This window comes from Nomascus leucogenys, chromosome 16, assembly GCF_006542625.1.
Source record: "Nomascus leucogenys isolate Asia chromosome 16, Asia_NLE_v1, whole genome shotgun sequence".
In the NCBI taxonomy this organism is placed as follows: domain Eukaryota; kingdom Metazoa; phylum Chordata; class Mammalia; order Primates; family Hylobatidae; genus Nomascus; species Nomascus leucogenys.
Window position 1 is genome coordinate 43,496,286 of NC_044396.1, and position 22,733 is coordinate 43,519,018.

At 39.0% G+C, this 22,733-nt stretch overlaps 1 protein-coding gene across 1 annotated transcript in view; it reads left to right on the plus strand.

Annotated features, from left to right (window-relative positions):
• Positions 1 to 22,733, plus strand: part of LOC101179227 (lipoxygenase homology domain-containing protein 1) — a 158,904-nt gene that overhangs the window by 95,404 nt on the left and 40,767 nt on the right. The window contains 1 exon segment of the mRNA XM_030795086.1: positions 3,030 to 3,229. Within this exon segment, the coding sequence (XP_030650946.1) occupies positions 3,030 to 3,229 (200 nt within the window).

The window sequence follows — 22,733 nt, forward strand, 5'->3', positions numbered from 1 at the left end:
ATGCACATGCTGGGAATGCTGCCCCTCTGTTCCTGTCTTTGTGCGAAATTCTGAGCCATCTTCCTACATCCAGCACTAAGGTTTCCTCTGTGAAGCCTTTTCTGCCCATTCCTCAATTACTCACCTCCTGCCCTCCGCTACACCTGAACTTTTCAGTAGTTTTTTTTTTGTTTTGTTTTCCATGAAGGTATTTGAATGTTTGAAATCCAGATATTTATATGTCTGTTTTCACCACTGGATAGCATGTATCTCCAGGGTGAGACTCTCATTATTTATCTTTCAAACTTTTTATCAGTTCTGTTATTATGAGGGCAATGAGCCTAATACAATGCCCAGAAAATAGTAGGAACTAAAGTTTTCTTGAATTGAGTAAAAGTGATTCTTTTAGACGAATAAGATATCCATAAGATAGTAAGCAAGTGAATGATTGACATCCTAAAATGTTCGCCATTGACCTAGGATCACCAGTTTCTCTCTGGAACTCATGGATGTGCTGTGGGGTCTTTGTCAGTAGAGATCTGGTAATGCAGTTGCCTGGGCCTGAGGAAATTCCAAGTGTGTTTGGCTAGAAATGTCAGGCACAGTGGCCAAATGTTCACATGTAACATTGAGTTTTGAAAATTAGATCATGTCATAAAATTTTGTTGGACCAATTTTTGTGATCATTCCCAGTCAGCTACTTCTGATGTAAATGGCATGGGATTCACACTTGCTCTGTCTGGGTTTGAAGTTTAGTTCCTTGTTACTTCCTGTGTAACTCTGAGCAAGTCACTTCACTTCTGAGTCCCAGTTTGTCCATCTGCTTGATAGGGGACAGCACCTCATAGGAGTAGTATGAGGGTTGAGTGAGAGTGACATGATGATGAATGTTAAGTGCTTAGGATAGTGTGCAGTGCAGAAGAAAACCTCAGATGCTAGCAGCACTGCTGCATCCTGGTGAATTATGTTTAGGTGAACACAGAATGCCCATCAAGCTTGTTTAAATGCAGATGCTTTGCAGTTAAACATCCCATAGTTTACTTATTATGTGACTTGGCCATATTATTTAACGTCCCTGCTTCTTTTCCTCTTCTTAAAATGGGCATCATAATTTGACTCACCTTATGAGTTTGGAATGAGGATTGAATGAGAAATGTATACGAAACATGCAACACAGAACCCTGCATATAATAGGAGCTTAAAAACAATTAAATTCTTCAGTCACTCCCACAGACAGAGATTACCCATAGCTGTTATACTGACAGAGATTACTCAGCACATTCTAGAGAAAAAAACTTTTAAAAATGAATGTCAGTTCTTTCATAGCATTTGTTTTTATTTATATATTTTTGCATGGTTTTTATCTTAAAATTAGTTCATTATAGCTTAGCAGGAATAATTTCTTATTTTCTGGACTTGTCATCATTGTTGGTAAGATCCTAAGTGCTGCCGAGGGCTGCCTATAGTTTCAAGCTACAGAATTAAAGGCAGGAGATCAGCTCTGGCTACCTTTTAACCATTTGACATGAAGAACTTTTACCTCATCATCTTGGGTATATAAGATTTCAAAGTGGAAATATCAGTTAAGAATTCAAGTGAAGTTGTTGGGGTACTTTCAGACAACCAGTGCAGAGTAGCATGGGAGATGCCCTCAGCATTGCCTGGCCCAGTATCTCCTCAGATGAGACCACAGGCACAAGGGAGTGTGAAGAAGACAGCCATTCTAGCTTGGGACATCATGGCATTCTTTTATTTTATTTTATTTTATTTTTAATTATTATTATTATACTTTAAGTTTTAGAGTACATGTGCACAATGTGCAGGTTTGTTACATATGTATCCATGTGCCATGTGGGTGTGCTGCACCCATTAACTCATCATTTAGCATTAGGTATATCTCCTAATGCTATCCCTCCCCCCTCCCCCAACCCCACAACAGTCCCCGGGGTGTGATGTTCCCCTTCCTGTGTCCATGTGTTCTCATTGTTCAATTCCCACCTATGAGTGAGAACATGCGGTGTTTGGTTTTTTGTCCTTGTGACAGTTTACTGAGAATGATGGTTTCCAGTTTCATCCATGTCCCTACAAAGGACATGAACTCATCATTTTTTATGGCTGCATAGTATTCCATGGTGTATATGTGCCACATTTTCTTAATCCAGTCCATCGTTGTTGGACATTTGGGTTGGTTCCAAGTCTTTGCTATTGTGAATAGTGCCACAATAAACATACGTGTGCATGTGTCTTTATAGCAGCATGATTTATGGTCCTTTGGGTGTATACCCAGTAATGGGATGGCTGGGTCAAATGGTATTTCTAGTTCTAGATCCCTGAGGAATCGCCACACTGACTTGCACAATGGTTGAACTAGTTTACAGTCATGGCATTCTTTACAAACAGGAGTGACTATGTTTGGGCACTGCCGGTTGCTAGAGGATGCGTTGTGAAACACAAGTGCTTTGCATCCCTGCTCTCATGGACAACTGCTCTGAGCACCTCAGGAACCATTTGTATGTGTGAAAATTTTCTCTTTAGTTTCAAATCCTTTCCGTTGCCCACGCCAGTAAGGTATTTTTTATTTTTTTTCAGAAATATTTCAGAAAATTTTTCTTTGCCCTCAATTTGCCACTTACCTATCTTATGTGAAAACGTGTTTTAATTCCCCTTTTTTGTTACTTTATATGGTGGTAGCTGTATATAAAATATGTAGGTCAAGCAGGCAGCTTTATGAAAAATCTGTGGACATAGGACAGAAACTCCAGTTTGCCCTCCTGTGCTATAGCATTGAGGATACGTGAAAGATTGCCAGGTAGGTCAGATGTTTATTGTTTGAATCCAGTTTACTTCGGTGGTTGAGTTTCAGTTGACCAGAACCTTGCTGTGAGGAGACAAGCACAAATCAGCTCCCTGGAGTCCTCACAGTGCAGTGCCTTCTGCTTGCCTCACCCTACCCTGCCCAGTTTTCATGTCCTTTGGCTCCAATGTGACAAAGGATTCTGTCAGTCTGATGTTGTATCTGATCTGCCACTAATGCTTTTTTTCCCCCATAGAAGAAATCAGACATTTCCAAAGTAGTGAGACTCTTCTGTCAGAAGATGAATGGAAGGTGTTAGTGCTGACGGGAAATATAGGAACTCAAGCCAATGTCACTCTCTGGGTGTATGGAGATAAAGGAGTCACTGGGCCAATAAGTCTTCGCAAGGACAGCTCAGAGCAGCTCTTCCTTCCAGGACACGAGGATGAGTTTCAGGTAAACAACACTGGCAGTAATATTTTCCTGTGAACATTTCAAAGACATTTCTGTAATGTAGAAGTGTGTGTGTGTGTGTGTCTCCTATATAAAATGAACTTCTGGTCTTTTAGAATGCCTGTAAGTTAATAATGCTTATTGTAACAATCAAAGGAAATATTTTTGCTCACATACCTTATTCAAGTAAGGAAAGTTGTAGAAAAATTTGCTTTCTTTAAAGATAGTTTATTTTAGGCCATGGGTTTGAAACTGGCCCTATAAACTATCAACTTCAACTCAATTTATAACCAGCTTATAAGCTGTATAGAGATTCTTCTGGTAATGAAAACTCTTCTTTTATATACTTGCATATACTTATGGATGTTGCTCAGCTGGGCTATACAGGTGTGAAATTATTTTATTTTTATAAAATTATTTTTCATCTTTTTAATTAAAAAAGTCTTGAGAATGAAATCATTTCCTTGGCATTTTCACAGGCCATGTTTTGAAGCTCTGCCCATGCCCATTTCTAATTTCTCTCTCCTTTACTTCTTAGAGTCAGAGAACACTGGGCTGCTTAAGTTTGCATGTGGCTGGTTGCCTCTCCTTGTTCCTCAGAGCTTTAGCCAAGTTTCAATTAGGACAATTACATTCCACTTCACTAATCCACCCTTCCACCCCCACTGCCTGTGAAAGCTGTGTGGCTCTTTGGTGTCCTGTTAAACAGCAGTCATTTTCTCTGGAGGGTATTCCTTTTGCATCCTAAGGCTGGCTAGAGAATGAGGATGATTGAGGACAACTCGTGTCGCCAGGAACCCAAGGCTATTTGGGGCTACAGTACCTGGCAATCACTGATACTCAAATGGTTTCTAGATTTTCAGACCTGAGCCTGTCATTCTACTTTTGTAATCATTAAAGTTAATTTTCATAGAAGAAAAGCAGTTGTCTGCAGTTGTGGAGGAGCACTTTGGCTCCTTGCACAGGCAGCCATAGTTGAAATACATATTTCAAAAGATTATTTGAAGATAATTGTTCAGAATTCAGAATGTGTATGTGTGGTTAGATCCCTAAGTCGCCCCACAAAAGTCTAATTTTCTCATATATACCTTGTGGTATATGTATTTATGTGCTGATAAATCCTATCAATGTTTTTCTGAAAAATTTACTTAGGGTCAAATCTTGGAATGGATGGTATAGATTCTCAGTCTTGATTGCACATTGGAATTACCCAGGGAGCTTTAAAAACTACTGATGCCTGATTCCACCTCCAGAAATTCTAGTTTAATTTGTCTGAGGTACAGTCTGGGTATTGAGGTTTTTAGATGTTCCCCAAGTAATTCTAAAGTGCAACCAAGGTTGAGAATCCTGGATATAGCACTAGACTGCAAATCAGGTGAGCTGGATTGGAGTCCTTGCTTCCCACATGTTAGTTATGTGACCTTGAATTGCCACCTAATTTCTCCAGGCCAGCACTATCTTTATGTATAGAATACAGGCAATAATATCTTTTCTTTCTAAATTTTAAGGTAGTGTTATGACAAAAAGAGAAAATGTGTATAAATTAAAAAAGGAATCCTATTGACATGTAGTAAAACTCATAAACTGGTTAAGAACAGAAGCCTTGAAGTCAGAGACCAGGTTTGAATCACCCTCTCACTAGTTCTGTGACCTTAAATAGACTGATTATCCTTACTAATCCTCAGTTTCCTACTTAGTACAAGGTGGGTAATAATACTCACTTAAAAGCCTTGCTGTGAAGTTTAAAGAATGCCTGGGAAGGTGTGTGCCGTGCGCTGCACTTGGTAGATGAGAAGTGCTCTACAGATGACAGATTACAGGCACCAAGGACTCCCTCTGGTGGTAAACGGCTCAGGATATGTTTTCTGCTAGCCTCTGTCATTTACTGTGAAGTGTGAATAGCTCTAGATTATTACCTCAGTGGTGGAGATTGGGTCTACACATGGAAGCCCCCAGGAGTGTAGAGTCTTGCGGACTCCAGGCCAGCAGGATGGGCATTGTCTGGGAGCTCGTTAAACACACAGAATTTGGGTTCCCATCCCAGACCTACTGCACCAGAATCTGCATTTTAACCAGATCCCCAGGTAATTTGTGTGTGCACTAGTTTGAGAAGCACTGGCCTAGGGGTTAATGCGCACTGGGACTGGAGCCTTATGATAGTTTGAGAATCCTAAATTAGAATGAATTCACACATTTCTACACTCTCTCCTCTGTGGGTATTGATTCCTTTGTTCCTTTTCATTGGCATTATTTGCCACTTCTAAGTTTGTCTTTCATTCTCTTTTCCTTCTTTCCAGTCCTGAAGTGAGCATATAGCCATTTTTGAGGACAATGTGGGATATTTTATTAAACTTGGGTTCACATTTTACTTTTGGAACTTTCTGTGTATCCAGCTGTGTATCCTTAGACAAATGACTTAACCTCTTTGAGTTTCTTCATCCTTTAAAGTAGATGCTTAAAAGAGCCTTATCCTTCACAGGGTGACTGTGTAGATTGGAAGGGACAAGCATGTCAAGTCTTTCCACCCTGGCTGGCACAGAGCTGAGTGGCAGTTAGTTCTGCCCTTCTGCAGTAACAGACAGATAGGTATCAAGTCACATATGCTTGGTAACCAGACTGTTCAGATATCCCTTTATTGTTTTCACTTAAGTTGTGGAGAAAGGAAGTTTACACTTAAGTGCTAGTAGATTCTTGGGACAATGAAAGGATATTTAAAGTGTGGTTTACCTTTTAGAGACAAACTAGCCTCAAACTGGAGGATAACTTCCTGCTTCCTCTGGGAGGAAGAGCTAGCCTCTGAGTTCTGCCACTGAAACTAGCTCTGGGAATAAGGAAGTGGGGGGAAATTGGCTGTTGGGGATTAACATCCCTATTTTCCTTCTTCCCAGTTGACACCAGCATAATTTCTCTTTACCTGGTATTGAAACAGGCCCAGGTCTGTTCTAGCTGCTGCAGTCTGTAGGGGAAAGTGGTGGTGGGCACTGAAAAAAAAAGAATTCTAAGCATGGGAACTGGGTATGAAAGAGGAGTTCTGATAGTTTCTCGGTGATTTGACTGTCCCAGCTCTTTCAGGGTCTAGTCCATAGGTAGGCAATGTCTAGTCGGACATAATATGCAAGTGCCTGCCTCTTTATATCTCTAGTCTGCAGAGGTAGATTGGTACCTGTAGTAGAAATAATGACAATGGCTATTATTGAAGCCATTAAATAATAAGGTGGTATATTACATTTTTAAAAAATCCTCACAGTTTAGTGTCCTGGACATATTTTATTATACTAAAAATATCTGCTTATAAGTCTGTCTTCCTTGCTCGGCTGTATATTTCTCCAAGTTAGAGATTGTGCCGTCATTTTCATCTTCGTATACCTGTGGACTTGTGCGTTGTTTATTGTTTTAATATACATTTATTTAGTTGAACTGAAAATTTTGTGCAAAAAGCATTATGTGACCATTCAACAGATAAAGAAATTGAAGGTAAGAGAAGTAAAAAACACCATATTTTACTCAGTTTACAACAGCCAGGCTTCCAGCTGAGCTCAAAGTGATTCCCAAAGCCAGTTCTCCACAGTGCTACCTGGATTAACAAAAACTCTTGGGCCACATCAAAAACTAAATCAGCACCCATATTCTGTGGGCAGGTTTGCTTCTCTTCCTTGAACGTAGAACATCTATATCTTAACCTAGGTATCATCAAAGACAACAGGATTTTCAGAGTACAAGGAAGTTCTAGACTCACACTTTTCTTAAGCTTGTAGAAATCACCATATTTAGCTTTACTTTGGTGAAATTTTTTTTTTTAATTTCTTAAAATACAAGCCCATCTTTCTGTCATTGGAACTCAGAAAGTGTTGGCTTCCAGTGAGAAATGTGTGGTAGTCGGAGAACTGAGCATATGTGTGTTCTTCATCCTGTTCTCTCATTTGACTACTTCCGCATATTTTTAGTCAAGTCTCATGATATTTCTGTCTCATACTCTGTGTCTGTGAGGTTCACTGATTGTTTCTTGAGGGCATTTCATTTCTAGACTCTGAAAGAGTTCCTGAAAGCTTTTTAAATATTAGGAACAAAAAATGCATTTAGTGTAAAGAGAAAGAATTTTTTAATGTGCTTAATTTTAAAAATTCTGATAATTTTTTCTCCTTTGCATTTCATTAAGGTTGAAATAAGAAGCATTGGAAACATATATAAGATAAGGATAGGACATGATGGAACCAGTGAGCAACCCGAGTGGAATTTGCAGAGGGTAATCATGTCACTTATTTTTTTCTTAATAGTTATTCTCTGATGAAAAGAAGCAAGCAGGCTATGCAAAGCAGGGAAAATGGTATTTTCTTAATTACAGATGCCCCTTGACTTACAGTGGGGTTATGTCTCTGTAAACTCATGGTAAATAAAAAATATCCTAAGTAAAAAATGAATTTAATGCCAGTGACATAGCAGATAGTTCTCTACTTACTATGGTTTGACTTAAGATTTTTTGACTTTATGATGGCGTGAAAGCAGCATCTATTCAATAGAAGCTGTAACCCATCATAGGTCATACAGAGCTCTCTGACTTATGATGGGTTACTTCCCAATAAACCCATCATAACCTCAAGAAATTGTAAGTTGAACTGTGGTAAATTGAGGACCATCCATACTGTAAATAATGTGAACAAAATTTTTGTGGACATAACACTCTAAACAAATATGGTTCATTCTTGTGAAAGTTTCTTTTTTAATAGCATATTTATGGTTATATTTGCAAAGGTAATCTGTGTTCATAGAAATCTGAAGAACACAGTGAAGTGTAAGAATAAAAATGAGTTGTTATTCATTGATGATTAGATGACCACTCTGGTGGTGCATTTTTTTTTTCAAATTTTTTCTATTAATCTCTTTCATGGTTCCTTGCAGGCTCATGTGCTTTCTCTCTCTCGGTATAGACATAGATACATACACACACACATATCACGTATATAAGTGTAAATATCAACATAAAATATAGCCATGTGCCACATAGTGATGTTTTGATTAGCAATGGACTGCACATACAATGGTGGTCCCGTAAGATTATAATGGAGCTGAAAAATTCTTACTGCCTAGTGATGTCATAGCTGTTGTAATGTCCTATTGTAATGAATTACTCATGTATTTGTGGTGATGCAGGTGTAAACAAACCTACTGTGCTGCCAGTTGTATAAAAGTATAGCATATTCAATTATGTACAGTACATAATACTTGCTAATAGAAGCAACTGTTACTTGGATGTGTGTTTTTTATATATATATATAATTTTATATATATACCTATAATGCCATATACTTTTAATCACTTAGAGTGTACTCATTCTACTTATTAACAAAAAGTTAACTGTAAAACAGCCTCAGGCAGGCTTTCAGGAAGTGTTCCAGAAGAAGGCATTGTTATCATAGGAGATGACAGCTTCATGCATGTTGTTCCCCTGAATATCTTCCAATGGGAGAAGATGTGGAGGCGTAGGGCAGTGATATGCGTGAACTTGACATTGTGCAGGCCTAGGCGAATGTGTATGTATATGTCTTTATTTTTAACAAGAAAGCTTAAAAAGTAAAAAAAAAAAAAAAAATTTAAGTAGAGAGCCAGGTGCAGTGGCTCACACCTATAATCCTAGCACTTTGGGAGGCCAAGGCAGGTGGATCACGAGGTCAGGAGTTCGAGACCAGCCTGACCAACATGGTGAAATCCCACCTCTACTAAAAATACAAAAATTAACTGGGCATGGTGGTAAGCACCTGTAATCCCAGCTACTCAGGAGGCTGAGGGAGGAGAATTGCTTGAACCTGGGAGGCAGAGGTTGCAGTGAGCCAAGATCACACCACTGCATTCCAGCCTGGGCGAAAAAGCGAGACTCTGTCTTAAAAAAAAATAATGGGGGCTGGAGCCAAGATGGCCGAATAGGAACAGCTCTGGTCTACAGCTCCCAGCGTGAGCGACACAGAAGACGAGTGATTTCTGCATTTCCATCTGAAATACCGGGTTCATCTCACTAGGGAGTGCCAACCAGTGGGTGCAGGACAGTCGGTGGAGCGCACCGTGTGTGAGCCGAAGCAAGGCGAGGCATTGCCTCACTTGGGAAGCCCAAGGGGTCAGGGACTTCCCTTTCCTAGTCAAAGAAAGGGGTGACAGACGGTACCTGGAAAATTGGGTCACTCCCACCCTAATACTGCGCTTTTCCAATGGGCTTGGAAAATGGCACACCAGGAGATTGTGTCCCGCACCTGGCTCAGAGGGTCCTAGCCCACGGAGTCTCGCTGATTGCTAGCATAGCAGTCTGAGATCAAACTGCAAGGTGGCAGCAAGGCTGGGGGAGGGGCGCCTGCCATTGCCCAGGCTTGTTTAGGTAAACAAAGCAACCAGGAAGTTCGAACTGGGTGGACCTCACCACAGCTCAAGGAGGCCTGCCTGACTCTGTAGGCTCCACCTCTGGGGGCAGGGCACAGACAAAAAGTCAGCAGTAACCTCTGCAGACTTAAATGTCCCTGTCTGACTGACAGCTTTGAAGAGAGTAGTGGTTCTCCCAGCACGCAGCTGGAGGTCTGAGAATGGGCGGACTGCCTCCTAAAGTGGGTCTCTGAACCCCAAGCAGCCTAACTGGGAAGGCACCCCCCAGTAGGGACAGACTGACACCTCACTTGGCTGGGTATTCCTCTGAGACAAAACTTCCAGAGGAACGGTCAGACAGCTGAATTTGCAGTTCACGAAAATCAACTGTTCTGCAGCCACCGCTGCTGACACCCAGGCAAGCAGGGTCTGGAGTGGACCTCTAGCAAACTCCAACAGACCTGCAGCTGAGGGTCCTGTCTGTTAGAAGGAAAACTAACAATTAGAAAGGACACCCACACCAAAAACCCATCTGTACATCACCATCATCAAAGACCAAAAGTAGAAAAATCTACAAAGATGGGGAGAAAACAGAGCAGAAAAACTGGAAACTCTAAAAAGCAGAGCGCCTCTCCTCCTCCAAAGGAATGCAGTTCCTCACCAGCAACAGAACAAAGCTGGACTTAGAATGACTTTGACGAGTTGAGAGAAGAAGGCTTCAGACGATCAAACTACTCTGAGCTACAGGAGGAAATTCAAACCAATGGCAAAGAAGTTAAAAACTTCGAAAAAAAATTAGACAAATGTATAACTAAAATAACGAATGCAGAGAAGTGCTTGAAGGAGCTGATGGAGCTGAAAGCCAAGTTTCGAGAACTACGTGAAGAATGCAGAAGCCTCAGTAGCCGATGCAATCAACTGGAAGAAAGGGTATCGGTGATGGAAGATGAAATGAATGAAATGAAGCAAGAAGGGAAGTTTAGAGAAAAAAGAATAAAAAGAAATGAACAAAGCCTCAAAGAAATATGGGACTATGTGAAAAGACCAAACCTACGTCTGATTGGTGTACCTGAAAGTGACGGGGAGAATGGAACCAAGTTGGAAAACACTCTGCAAGATATTATCCAGGAGAACTTCCCCAATCTAGCAAGGAAGGCCAACATTCAGATTCAGGAAATACAGAGAATGCCACAAAGATACTCCTCGAGAAGAGCAACCCCAAGACACATAATTGTCAGATTCACCAAAGTTGAAATGCAGGAAAAAATGTGAAGGGCAGCCAGAGAGAAAGGTCGGGTTACCCATGAAGGGAAGCCCATCAGACTAACAGCTGATCTCTCGGCAGAAACTCTACAAGCCAGAAGAGAGTGGGGGCCAATATTCAACATTCTTAAAGAAAAGAATTTTCAACCCAGAATTTCATATCCAGCCAAATTAAGCTTCATAAGTGAAGGAGAAATAAAATACTTTACAGACAAGCAAATGCTGAGAGATTTTGTCACCATGAGGCCTGCCCTAAAAGAGCTCCTGAAGGAAGCACTAAACATGGAAAGGAAAAACCGGTACCAGCCACTGCAAAAACATGCCAAATTGTAAAGACCGTCGAGGCTAGGAAGATACTGCATCAACTAACGAGCAAAATAACCAGCTAACATCACAATGACAGGATCAAATTCACACATAACAATATTAACTTTAAATGTAAATGGGCTAAATGCTCCAATTAAAAGACACAGACTGGCAAATTGGATAAGGAGTCAAGACCCATCAGTGTGCTGTATTCAGGAAACCCATCTCATGTGCAGAGACACACAGAGGCTCAAAATAAAGGGATGGAGGAAGATCTACGAAGCAAATGGAAAACAAAAAAAGGCAGGGGTTGCAATCCTAGTCTCTGATAAAATAGACTTTATTTATTTATTTATTTATTTATTTATTTATTTATTTTTTGAGACGGAGTCTCGCTCTGTCGCCCAGGCTGAAGTGCTGTGGCACAATCTCGGCTCACTGCAAGCTCCACCTCCCAGGTTCACGCCATTCTCCTGCCTCAGCCTCTCGGAGTAGCTGGGACTACAGGCGCCCGCCACCATGCCCGGCTTATTTTTTAGTAGAGACGGGGTTTCACTGTGGTCTCGATCTCCTGACCTCGTGATCCGCCCGCCTCGGCCTCCCAAAGTGCTGGGATTACAAGCGTGAGCCACCGCGCCCAGCCGATAAAATAGACTTTAAACCAACAAATATCAAAAGAGACAAAGGAGGCCATTACATAATGGTAAAGGGATCAATTCAGCAAGAAGAGCTAACTGTCCTAAATATATATGCACCTAATACAGGAGCACCCAGATTCATAAAGCAAGTCCTTAGAGAGCTACAAAGAGACTTAGACTCCCACACAATAATAATGGGAGATTTTAACACCCCACTGTCGACATTAGACAGATCAACAAGACAGAAAATTAACAAGGATATTCAGGACTTGAACTCAGCTCTGCACCAGGCAGACCTAATAGACATCTACAGAACTCTCCACCCCAAACCAACAGAACATAGATTCTTTTCAGCACCACACCACACCCATTCCAAAATTGACCACATAGTTGGAAGTAAAGCACTCCTCAGGAAATGTAAAAGAACAGAAATTATAACAAACTGTCTCTCAGACCACAGTGCAATCAAACTAGAACTCAGGATTAAGAAACTCACTCAAAACTGCTCAACTACATGGAAACTGAACAACCTGCTCCTGAATGACTACTGGGTACCTAACGAAATGAAGGCAGAAATAAAGATGTTCTTTGAAACCAACGAGAACAAAGACACAACATACCAGAATCTCTGGGACACAATCAAAGCAGTGTGTAGAGGGAAATTTATAGCACTAAATGCCCACAAGAGAAAGCAGAAAAGATCCAAAATTGACACCCTAACATCACAATTAAAAGAACTAGAGAAGCAAGAGCAAACACATTCAAAAGCTAGCAGAAGGCAAGAAATGACTAAAATCAGAGCAGAACTGAAGGAAATAGAGACACAAAAAACCCTTCAAAAAATTAATGAATCCAGGAGCTGGTTTTTTGAAAAGATCAACAAAATTGATAGACCGCTAGCAAGACTAATAAAGAAGAAAAGAGAGAAGAATCAAATAGACGCAATAAAAAATGATAAAGGGGATATCACCACCAATCCCACAGAAATACAATCTACCATCAGAGAATACTACAAACACCTCTACGCAAATAAACTAGAAAATCTAGAAGAAATGGATAAATTCCTCGACAAATACACCCTCCCAAGACTAAATCAGGAAGAAGCTGAATCTCTGAACAGACCAATAACAGGCTCTGAAATTGTGGCAATAATCAGTCGCTTACCAACAAAAAAGAGTCCAGGACCAGATGGATTCACAGCCAAATTCTACCAGAGGTACAAGGAGGAACTGACACCATTCCTTCTGAAACTATTCGAATCAATAGAAAAAGAGGGAATCCTCCCTAACACATTTTATGAGGCCAGCATCATCCTGATACCAAAGCCTGGCAGAGACACTACCAAGAAAGAGAATTTCAGACCAATATCCTTGATTAACATTGATGCAAAAATCCTCAATAAAATACTGGCAAACCAAATCCAGCAGCACATAAAAAAGCTTATCCACCATGATCAAGTGGGCTTCATCCCTGGGATGCAAGGCTGGTTCAACATACGCAAATCAAAAAATGTAATCCAGCATATAAACAGAACCAAAGACAAAAACTACATGATTATCTTAATAGATGCAGAAAAGGCCTTTGACAAAATTCAACAACCCTTCATGCTAAAAACTCTCAATAAATTTGGTATTGATGGGACATATCTCAAAATAATAAGAGCTATCTATGACAAACCCACTACCAATATCATACAGAATGGACAAAAACTGGAAGCATTGCCTTTGAAAACTGGCACAAGACAGGGATGCCCTCTCTCACCACTCCTATTCAACATAGTGCTGGAAGTTCTGGCCAGGGCAATCAGGCAGGAGAAGGAAATAAAGGGTATTCAAGTAGGAAAGGAGGAAGTCAAATTGTCCCTGTTTGCAGATGACATGATTGTATATCTAGAAAACCCCATTGTCTCAGCCCAAAATTTCCATAAGGTGATAAGCAACTTCAGCAAAGTCTCAGGATACAAAATCAATGTACAAAAATCACAAGCCTTCTTGTACACCAATCACAGACAAACAGAGAGTCAAATCATGAGTGAACTCCCATTCACAATTGCTTCAAAGAGAATAAAATATTTAGGAATCCAACTTACAAGGGATGTGAAGGACCTCTTCAAGGAGAACTACAAACCACTGCTCAATGAAATAAAAGAGGATACAAACAAATGGAAGAACATTCCATGCTCATGGGTTGGAAGAATCAATATCATGAAAATGGCCATATTGCCCAAGGTAATTTATAGATTTAATGCCATCCCCATCAAGCTACCAATGACTTTCTTCACAGAATTGGAAAAAACTACTTTAAAGTTCATATGGCACCAAAAAAGAGCCTGCATCACCAAGTCAATCCTAAGCCAAAAAAACAAAGCTGGAGGCATCATGCTACCTGACTTCAAACTATACTACAAGGCTACGGTAACCAAAACAGCATGGTACTGGTACCAAAACAGAGACATAGATAAATGGAACAGAACAGAGCCCTCAGAAATAATGTTGCATATCTACAACTATCTGATCTTTGACTAACCTGACAAAAACAAGCAATGGGAAAGGATTCCCTATTTAATAAATGGTGCTGGGAAAACTGGCTAGCCATATGTAGAAAGCTGAAACTGGATCCCTTCCTTATACCTTATACAAAAATTAATTCAAGATGGATTAAAGACTTATATGTTAGACCTAAAACCATTAAAATCCTACAAGAAAACCTAGGCAATACCATTCAGGACATAGGCATGGGAAAGGACTTCATGTCTAAAACACCAAAAGCAATGGCAACAAAAGCCAAAATTGACAAATGGGATCTAATTAAGCTAAAGAGCTTCTGCACAGCAAAAGAAACTACCATCAGAGTGAACAAGCAACCTACAGAATGGGAGAAAATTTTTGCAACCTACTCATCTGACAAAGGGCTAATATCCAGAATCTACAATGAACTCAAACAAATTTACAAGAAAAAAACAAACTACCCCATCAACAAGTGGGCGAAGGATGTGAACAGACACTTCTCAAAAGAAGACATTTATGCAGCCAAAAAACACATGAAAAAATGCTCATCATCACTGGCTATCAGAGAAACGCAAATCAAAACCACAATGAGATACCATCTCACACCAGTTAGAATGGCCATCATTAAAAAATCAGGAAACAACAGGTGCTGGAGAGGATGTGGAGAAATAGGAACACTTTTACACTGTTGGTGGGACTGTAAACTAGTTCAACCATTGTGGAAGTCAGTGTGGCAATTCCTCAGGGATCTAGAACTAGAAATACCATCTGACCCAGCCATCCCATTACTGGGTGTATACCCAAAGGACTATAAATCATGCTGCTATAAAGACACATGCACACGTATGTTTATTGCGGCACTATTCACAATAGCAAAGACTTGGAACCCACCCAAATGTCCAACAACGATGGACTGGATTAAGAAAATGTGGCACATATACACCATGGAATACTATGCAGCCATAAAAATGATGAGTTTATGTCCTTTGTAGGGACATGGATGAAACTGGAACCATCATTCTCAGTAAACTATCGCAAGAACAGAAAACCAAACACTGCATGTTCTCACTCATAGGTGGGAATTGAACAATGAGAACAGATGGACACAGGAAGGGGAACATCATACTCCGGGGACTGTTGGGGGGTGGGAGGAGGGGGGAGGGACAGCATTAGGAGATATACCTAATGCTAAATGATGAGTTAATGGGTGCAGCACACCAACACGGCACATGGATACATATGTAACAAACCTGCACATTGTGCACATGTACCCTAAAACTTAAACTATAATAATAATAAAAAAAACAAAAATAAAAGCACATTGAAATGTTAAAAATAATAAAATAAGTAGAAAAAATGCTTATTGGCCGAGTGCAGTGGCTCATGCCTGTCATCTCAGCACTTTGGGAGGCCGAGGTGGAACGGATCACCTGAGGTCAGGAGTTCAAGACCAGCCTGGTCAATATTGTGAAACCCCATCTCTACTAAAATTACAAAAATTAACCAGGCCTGGTGGCAGGCACCTGTAGTCCCAGCTAGTCGGGAGGCTGAGGCAGGAGAATCTCTTGAACCCCGGAGGCGGAGGTTGCAGTGAGCTGAGATTGTACCATTGCACTCCAGCCTTCGGGACAAGAGTGAGACTTTGCCTCAAAAAAAACACAAAAAACAAAAAACAACAACAACAAAAAGCTTATGGAATCAGGATATAAAGAAAGAAAGTATTTTTGTATGATCATACAGTGTTTGTGTTTTAAGCTAAGTGTTATTACAAAAGAGTCAAAAAGTTTTTTAAAAATTAAATGTTTATTATGGAAGAAAGAAAAATATTTTTTATGAATTTAGTGTAGCCTAAGTATACAATGTTAATGAAGTCTACAGTGGTGCACAGTAATATCCTAGGCCTTCACATTCACTCACCACTTACTCACTGACTCACCCAGAGCAACTTCCATCCTGCAAACTCCATTCATGGCAAATGCCCTATACAAGTGTACCATTTTTAATCTTTTTTGCTCTATTTTTACTTTACCTTTTCTATGTTTAATATGTTTAGATTCGTAAATACTTACCATTGTGTTACAATTTCCTGTAGTACAGTGACATGCTATACAGGTGTGTAGCCTGTGAGCAATAAGCTATACCATATAGCCTAGGTATGTAGTAGGCTGTTCCATCTAGGTTTGTGTAAGGGCACTCTGTGATGTTTACACAATAATGAAATTGCCTAACAATGCATTTCTTAGAAAGTATCCCCATTGTTAAACAACACATGAATATATATAAAAACATATGTATAAATAAATACCTTAAATATGTACAAATAAATACATATATATGTATATATATATATATGTTTATATGTGCTTTGCCCTTTTAGTGAAATTGAATCATGCTATGTATGCACTTTGAGATCCTCGTTTTTTGTATTTTTGTTTAATCATGGCAGTAATAACAATAATAATAATAATTATGAGTATTTGTTGAGTGCTTAACATATGCCACCTACCTTACAAATACCACTGTATTTCTGCCTAATAGCAGTTCTTTGATTTAGGTACCATTAATATCCTATTTTACATATGAGAAAACTGAGGCTCATAAAGTTAAGTAATTTGCCTGAGGTTCCTAAGTAAATGGTCTTATTGTATGTTGGACTCCAGAGACTGAGATCTTAAGCACTATCATTGGGCCTTAAGTTTATTTTCAAAAATAGATGGTAATTAAACTCTTAAAAGCCTTGAGATTTCTGTATGGAAGCACTAGATTATAGTGAAGTCAGATGAAATGGTTTGAATCATAGAACATCTTTGCTTTCTGGCTTTAAATACTATATCTGTCACTGGTTCCTTTATGGTACATGATATGTTATTCCAAAATGCTTGAGGTTTAAAACTTGGAATACCACTGATAGAGTCTAGCAAAATATTTCTTTCTTTTTAAGCGTTTCTTAATTTTATCTGTGATTTTTATTATTGTATCTTTGGTTGTATAATAAAAGTAATTGAGAAAAATCTTAATTTTGTTGAAATGTTTATTGTAGTATTTCTTAGGACATGCCTATATAATGAAATGTTTTCTAATCGTACAGGAACAGGTAAATATGTTCCAGTCAGTAAGTCAAGAAATATCTACTTAGTACCTAATATATGCCCTGCATTATGCTAGATGATATGGAGGATTTGAGGAAACCATTTGGTGACTTTAAAGTTTTCTATTTAGAAGCATTGAAAGAATTTGAAGAAGAGAAAAGCAATGACCTTTTAAGAATATGCAAAAACCATGGAACCCGAAAAATGTAGTAAAATCACAAGCTCTGTGCCTGTGAATTACTGGGAAAGGCGAGTCAGAACGAAAATTTTAGAAGAAACTTACACATGAGTTAAGTGGGCCTGAAGTCAATAGCATGGCTTGTGCTTTCTCTGGGGCCTGTGAGTGAGAAAAGTGGTTGAGAGGTATAGCAACATCACTACATAGTGATTCTTCAACTGGAGGAAAAAAACATCCCCAGCAGAAGCCATCTGAGGAAGGAACACTCAGTCCTTGGAACCAAGGGAGGCGTCATCCATTCCTCTGGTCAGTGGTAAAGGCTTCTGTGAAGAGTAAAGTGGGTAGAACAGTAATTAATTGATTGAATTGAGCAGCTAGAACTGTCATTACCAAAGCAATGTAAGAGAAGGGACTTTTCCTACAGCTTACTTTACTTTTTATTGTGAAGTGATTTCAAATTTATTTTAAAAATTAGAAGAATGGAAGAAAGAATTCAAATTTCACTTAGATTCCCAGCTGTTAAGGTTGCACCCCATCTACTTTACCATTCCCTGTTAAAATATATATATGCGTGTGTGTTTATATGTGTGTTTTAATCATTTGACAAATATTTACTGACATGACGTCCATTGATTCTTTGGCTATGTAAATATTGTATTCACCATAAAATTTTTACCCAGTAATTTTAGGATCCATTGATGATTTTTACCTTAGTCAGTGATGGTTGCCAAATAGTGATTTTTATATTCTATTGTTATTTCTCTATTTTTTAATTGGCATTCTACTACAAGGTAGAACTTCTTCCTTCTCTCCATTTCAACATTTCATTTATTTATTCATACCAGCATGTACTTGCAGATTCTTACTTTATTTGATGGGTTAATCTTTATTAACATAATTTACTTTGATGCTGAAATCATCCTTCATTTTTTCCTGTGAGCCCCTATGTTTTTCTCACATGTCACTGTCTGTTCTACGAGGACTTCTTTACTTTCTGAATTGAAAAGATGTTTCAGGCTTATCTAGCACTTTCTTTTCCCTAGCCCTGGAATTACCTATTTCTCAAGGAGCCCTAGTTTAATTTAGTGGAGAATGGTTTTTAGACACCAGTATTTATGTGAGCCATTCAAAGAAGTTACTTTCCCCACTAATGCCCATTCACCGCAGCCCTGAGGCCACTTCCAGTGACGTAAAAAGCCAGCCATGCTTCTGCTTTCCCAAGATGCTCCCCAATAAATGTTTCCAGTGTGGAAAACACTGAGTTTCCCACATGAGTTTTGGAAACACTGAGGTTTTCATTCCTTTCTTGGAGAGTCACAATGCAAATAAATATAGTAAAGGCTCTGGGATGCCCTGTGGTAGGGAAACCTGTTTAACAGCATTTCCAAAGCTAAATTCACCATGGGGTCATATTTTTCAGGTAAAATCTATTAACATTCTATGAAAGGAGTACTGTGCATTACTGTAGGGGTTTGAGGCATTTGGGGTTTGATTTAGGAAAAAGATATGACCATGGTCAGAGGCAGTAGCCACATATTTTATTAGGTGATGTGACAAGGTTGCATGTGGAGGAAGTTCCCTCCAGCAGTAATCTGTCCAGAAGCCACAGTGCAGGCCTATATTCAAAAGGGGAAGAGGGCAAGGGAGCTCCCTAGAGAGCCTAGGTGATGCCTCTGAGTGCACAGTGGGGACATAGGTCAGAGAGCCCCGAAGGGAAGATTATGAAATATTGCATCCTAAATATGTAAAATAATTTGTTCCCCAATGAAAGGCAAAGTGTCTATTTGCAAAGCTGAAATAGTTTACTTGTGTTTGAAGGATGATTACATAGGCTGGAATTTGTCAGACACAAGCCATTTGACCTTGTTCAGGTAGAGTCACTTGATAAATACATAGACCTACAAATGTTTTATTACCATCTCTTGAAGCCCTATTCAAGCATATAGAAAAAATTCTGTAGAGATGACTACCATCTTCTGTCTGATAATTAAACTCCAGTCATTATTTCTTCTCTCAGTATTTCACAAATACACTGGAAGTTTATTGCTATATAGTACAAAATTTTATTCCTCCGCATGCATTTGCTCTGTGGCAAAATTCAGTAATCTTTATGTCTTTTATATAGTCTTCTTAATCAGCATTTCCCTTTTCTTATATTGCACGGATCATGCTAGTCGAATTAACTTTATGTTTTAGGACAGGTTAGGACCAAGGCAATTTTTAGATACTTAGATTTCAGTGTGTCAGGGTGGGAGAGAGCACATCAAGTCTCTCCTTGGACTTTGATGCTAAAATAAACAATAGCACAGATGTATAAAAGTATACATTTGTACTCATATTCAGAAAACAATTGTACTCGTATTCAAAGTATTTTATCAAGTATTACTAGAAGAGTTGGTAAGAGTTGGAAGAGTTCTATTGGTCGTTTGAGCATGCCAACATGACCAAGATGCAGTTCTTGTCTTCAAAGAACACAATCCACCATTAACCTGACTATAAACCAGATTGTGCTAAGTTATCCATAAAGTTGTCATTGTAATTGTCCCAGTGAAAATGGCACATGCTGTCTCTACATCTGTCTTCCAAAAGATTTATGGAGAGAATTAAATTGATTTCTCCCTTTTCTCAGGTTCTGAGCAGAGAGGTTGGGTAACCTGACCTAGATGTTACATTCTCATTACTGAATTCTAACATGTTAATTCAGACATTGTAAGTACCACCATATGTCTGTTCCAGTCAACTATTTTTAGGATATGTATTTAACGACTTGGTTGAAATTTTTAAAAGTAATCCAGGAATTTTAAGTTTCTAAGAAACAAGAATGAGTTTTTATGGTAATATTCTCTTGTGAAACAACTAATATTTGCTGTTGTAAATCAGCAGGGGGAGCTCCGCAAATGAATTTTAGTTTCTATTGAAGGCATTCCTAAAATTGTTCCTATTCATTTAGGAAATTAAAACAAGATGCTGAATATTTTATGTGATAAAGACACTGCTGTTTCCTTTTCCTTTTTTTTCCCTAAGCACTTTGTTTATTTGTTTGTTTTCAAGGAAAATGAATGCATGTTTCAGTGAAAAAATGGTTTTGGAAATTCACCCTTTTTCTATTTCTCATCTACCCCAACATAAAGTTTGGCTTTGAAGCTTAATATCAGTGTACTTTTTCTCAGCCATATCGACTTTTTCATAGTACTCACATTTGGCAGTTCTGTATCAGAGCTAAAGCAAAAGTCAAGGCTTTGGGTCTTTTTAGTATTGATAGAATAATACTAGACGATGCTTCAGTCTGAAAGCCAAAAGAAAATACTATTTCCAAAAAAGAAAATGATTGGTTTTACAATGACCAAAGGCTGCCTTTTGTGGACTTGGAAAATCTGAAAGTCTGTCATTATTAGGACATATGCCATGAGGGTTCCCCCCATTAATGATCAACCATTTATAGCCAATAGCTATTGTTCATCTTGTGATGAACAATGCAAACACTTATGGAATGCTATTGTTTGGGGGAAGCTGTTGTTTCTAAACAAGTGTTTGTTGAAATCATTCCCAGTGTCCCAAATTAAAATGGGTGAAAACCTAGTTTTTGACATAGCATTTTGAGCAGGGAACACCTGCCCATTTCATGATACTCTGGTTCTTTGGGGCTTTTGATCTAGTGGTGGGTCATGTGATGTCATTCAGAGTCTTAAACTTTTATGCCTTGATCATACTTTAGAGGCCTTTATGAAGGTCTGACTTGCTATTTCAGCCATATTAATACACATTAACCAACTGTGCTGTCTAGCGTTCAAAACACTGTTGGAGAATATTAATCCAGGTCATCATACTGATTTCAGGTAATGAGTAGCTTCTACCCAAAACAAGGTGGCTATAACTGAACATAGACAGATAGTAATTAACTTTGAATATTGAAAAAAGAAAGATAAGCATACATGTTAGAAAATGCTGTTAAATAAAACTAACAATTGTTTTCAAATCTTAGGTTTTCTTTTTTTTATTCTCTGGAATTGACTTTGACTCTTTCAAATTGAGGTAATAAACTTTAGAGTTGAAGTCAAAAGACTTGAAAGATGTTTAATTTCTAAAAAGTAAAAAAATCACTTTTTCTCTAGGTTTTTCTTATTGTAAAATAGGGCTCAACAGTACTTGGTATCTCACAAGTTGTGAATATCAAGAGAAAAAAATAAATGAAACATAATCAGACCTTTTTGATTCCCTCATCCAACCTGCTTCTCCTTTAATCTTGTTCTTCTGAGAAGATGGTGTCACTGTCTACCTAGTTATATAAGCCAGAACCCTACGAATTTTCCTAGATTGTTTTATTTCCCTTCCCTGCAAAATCCAATCCCTCAGGAATCTCCTGCTGACTCTGTTGCTGAAACATACCTTAATTTTGTCTATTTTTCCTCCATTTTATTACCATCACTTCACTCCAAGTTGCAATTTTTTCTCTTCTCTCTGCTGTAAAGGTCTCCTATGATAGCCTTCCAGCTTCTTTTTTCCCCCCTCAGCATCCAGATTTCAAAGAGCAGCCAGAGTGATCTCTTATAAACATCAGTCAGATCATGTCCCCTCATGTAATCTGTCCCCTGCCCACCTCTTTCTCGTCCCCTTCTCATGCTGTGGAAGCCACACTGGTCTTCTCCTGCTTTAGAGGTCCTTTGCTATACAATCTAAAGGGAGCCCGCATTTGCTCTTGATCACATCAGCATGGTTTATTTTCTTTATAACACATCCCTTATCTGATATTTTATATTTGTTTATAGTCTGACTTCCACTAGAAAGTGAGTGACTTGAGAACAGGAACTTTGTATTATTCAGTGTTATAATCCCAACTCTTAGAGTATTGCCTATCATGTAGTAGATGTTAAACATTGTGGAATGAATGAATAAATAAAACACATTTTGTTTATTTAACAAATATTTATAATATGTGAAGTACGGCTGGGTGCATTGGCTCATGCCTGTAATCCCAGCACTTTGGGAGCCCAAGGCCAGAGGATCTCTTGAGCCCAGGAGTTCAAGACCAGCCTGGGCAACATGGGGAGACCCCTGTCTCTACAGAAATGCAAAAATTAGCTGGGTGTGCTGCAGTGAGCTGAGATTGTACCACTGCTCTCCAGCCTGGGTGACAGAGTGAGACCCTGTTTCAAATATATAGCTTGGAGAGTCTTGGAGGTTTGA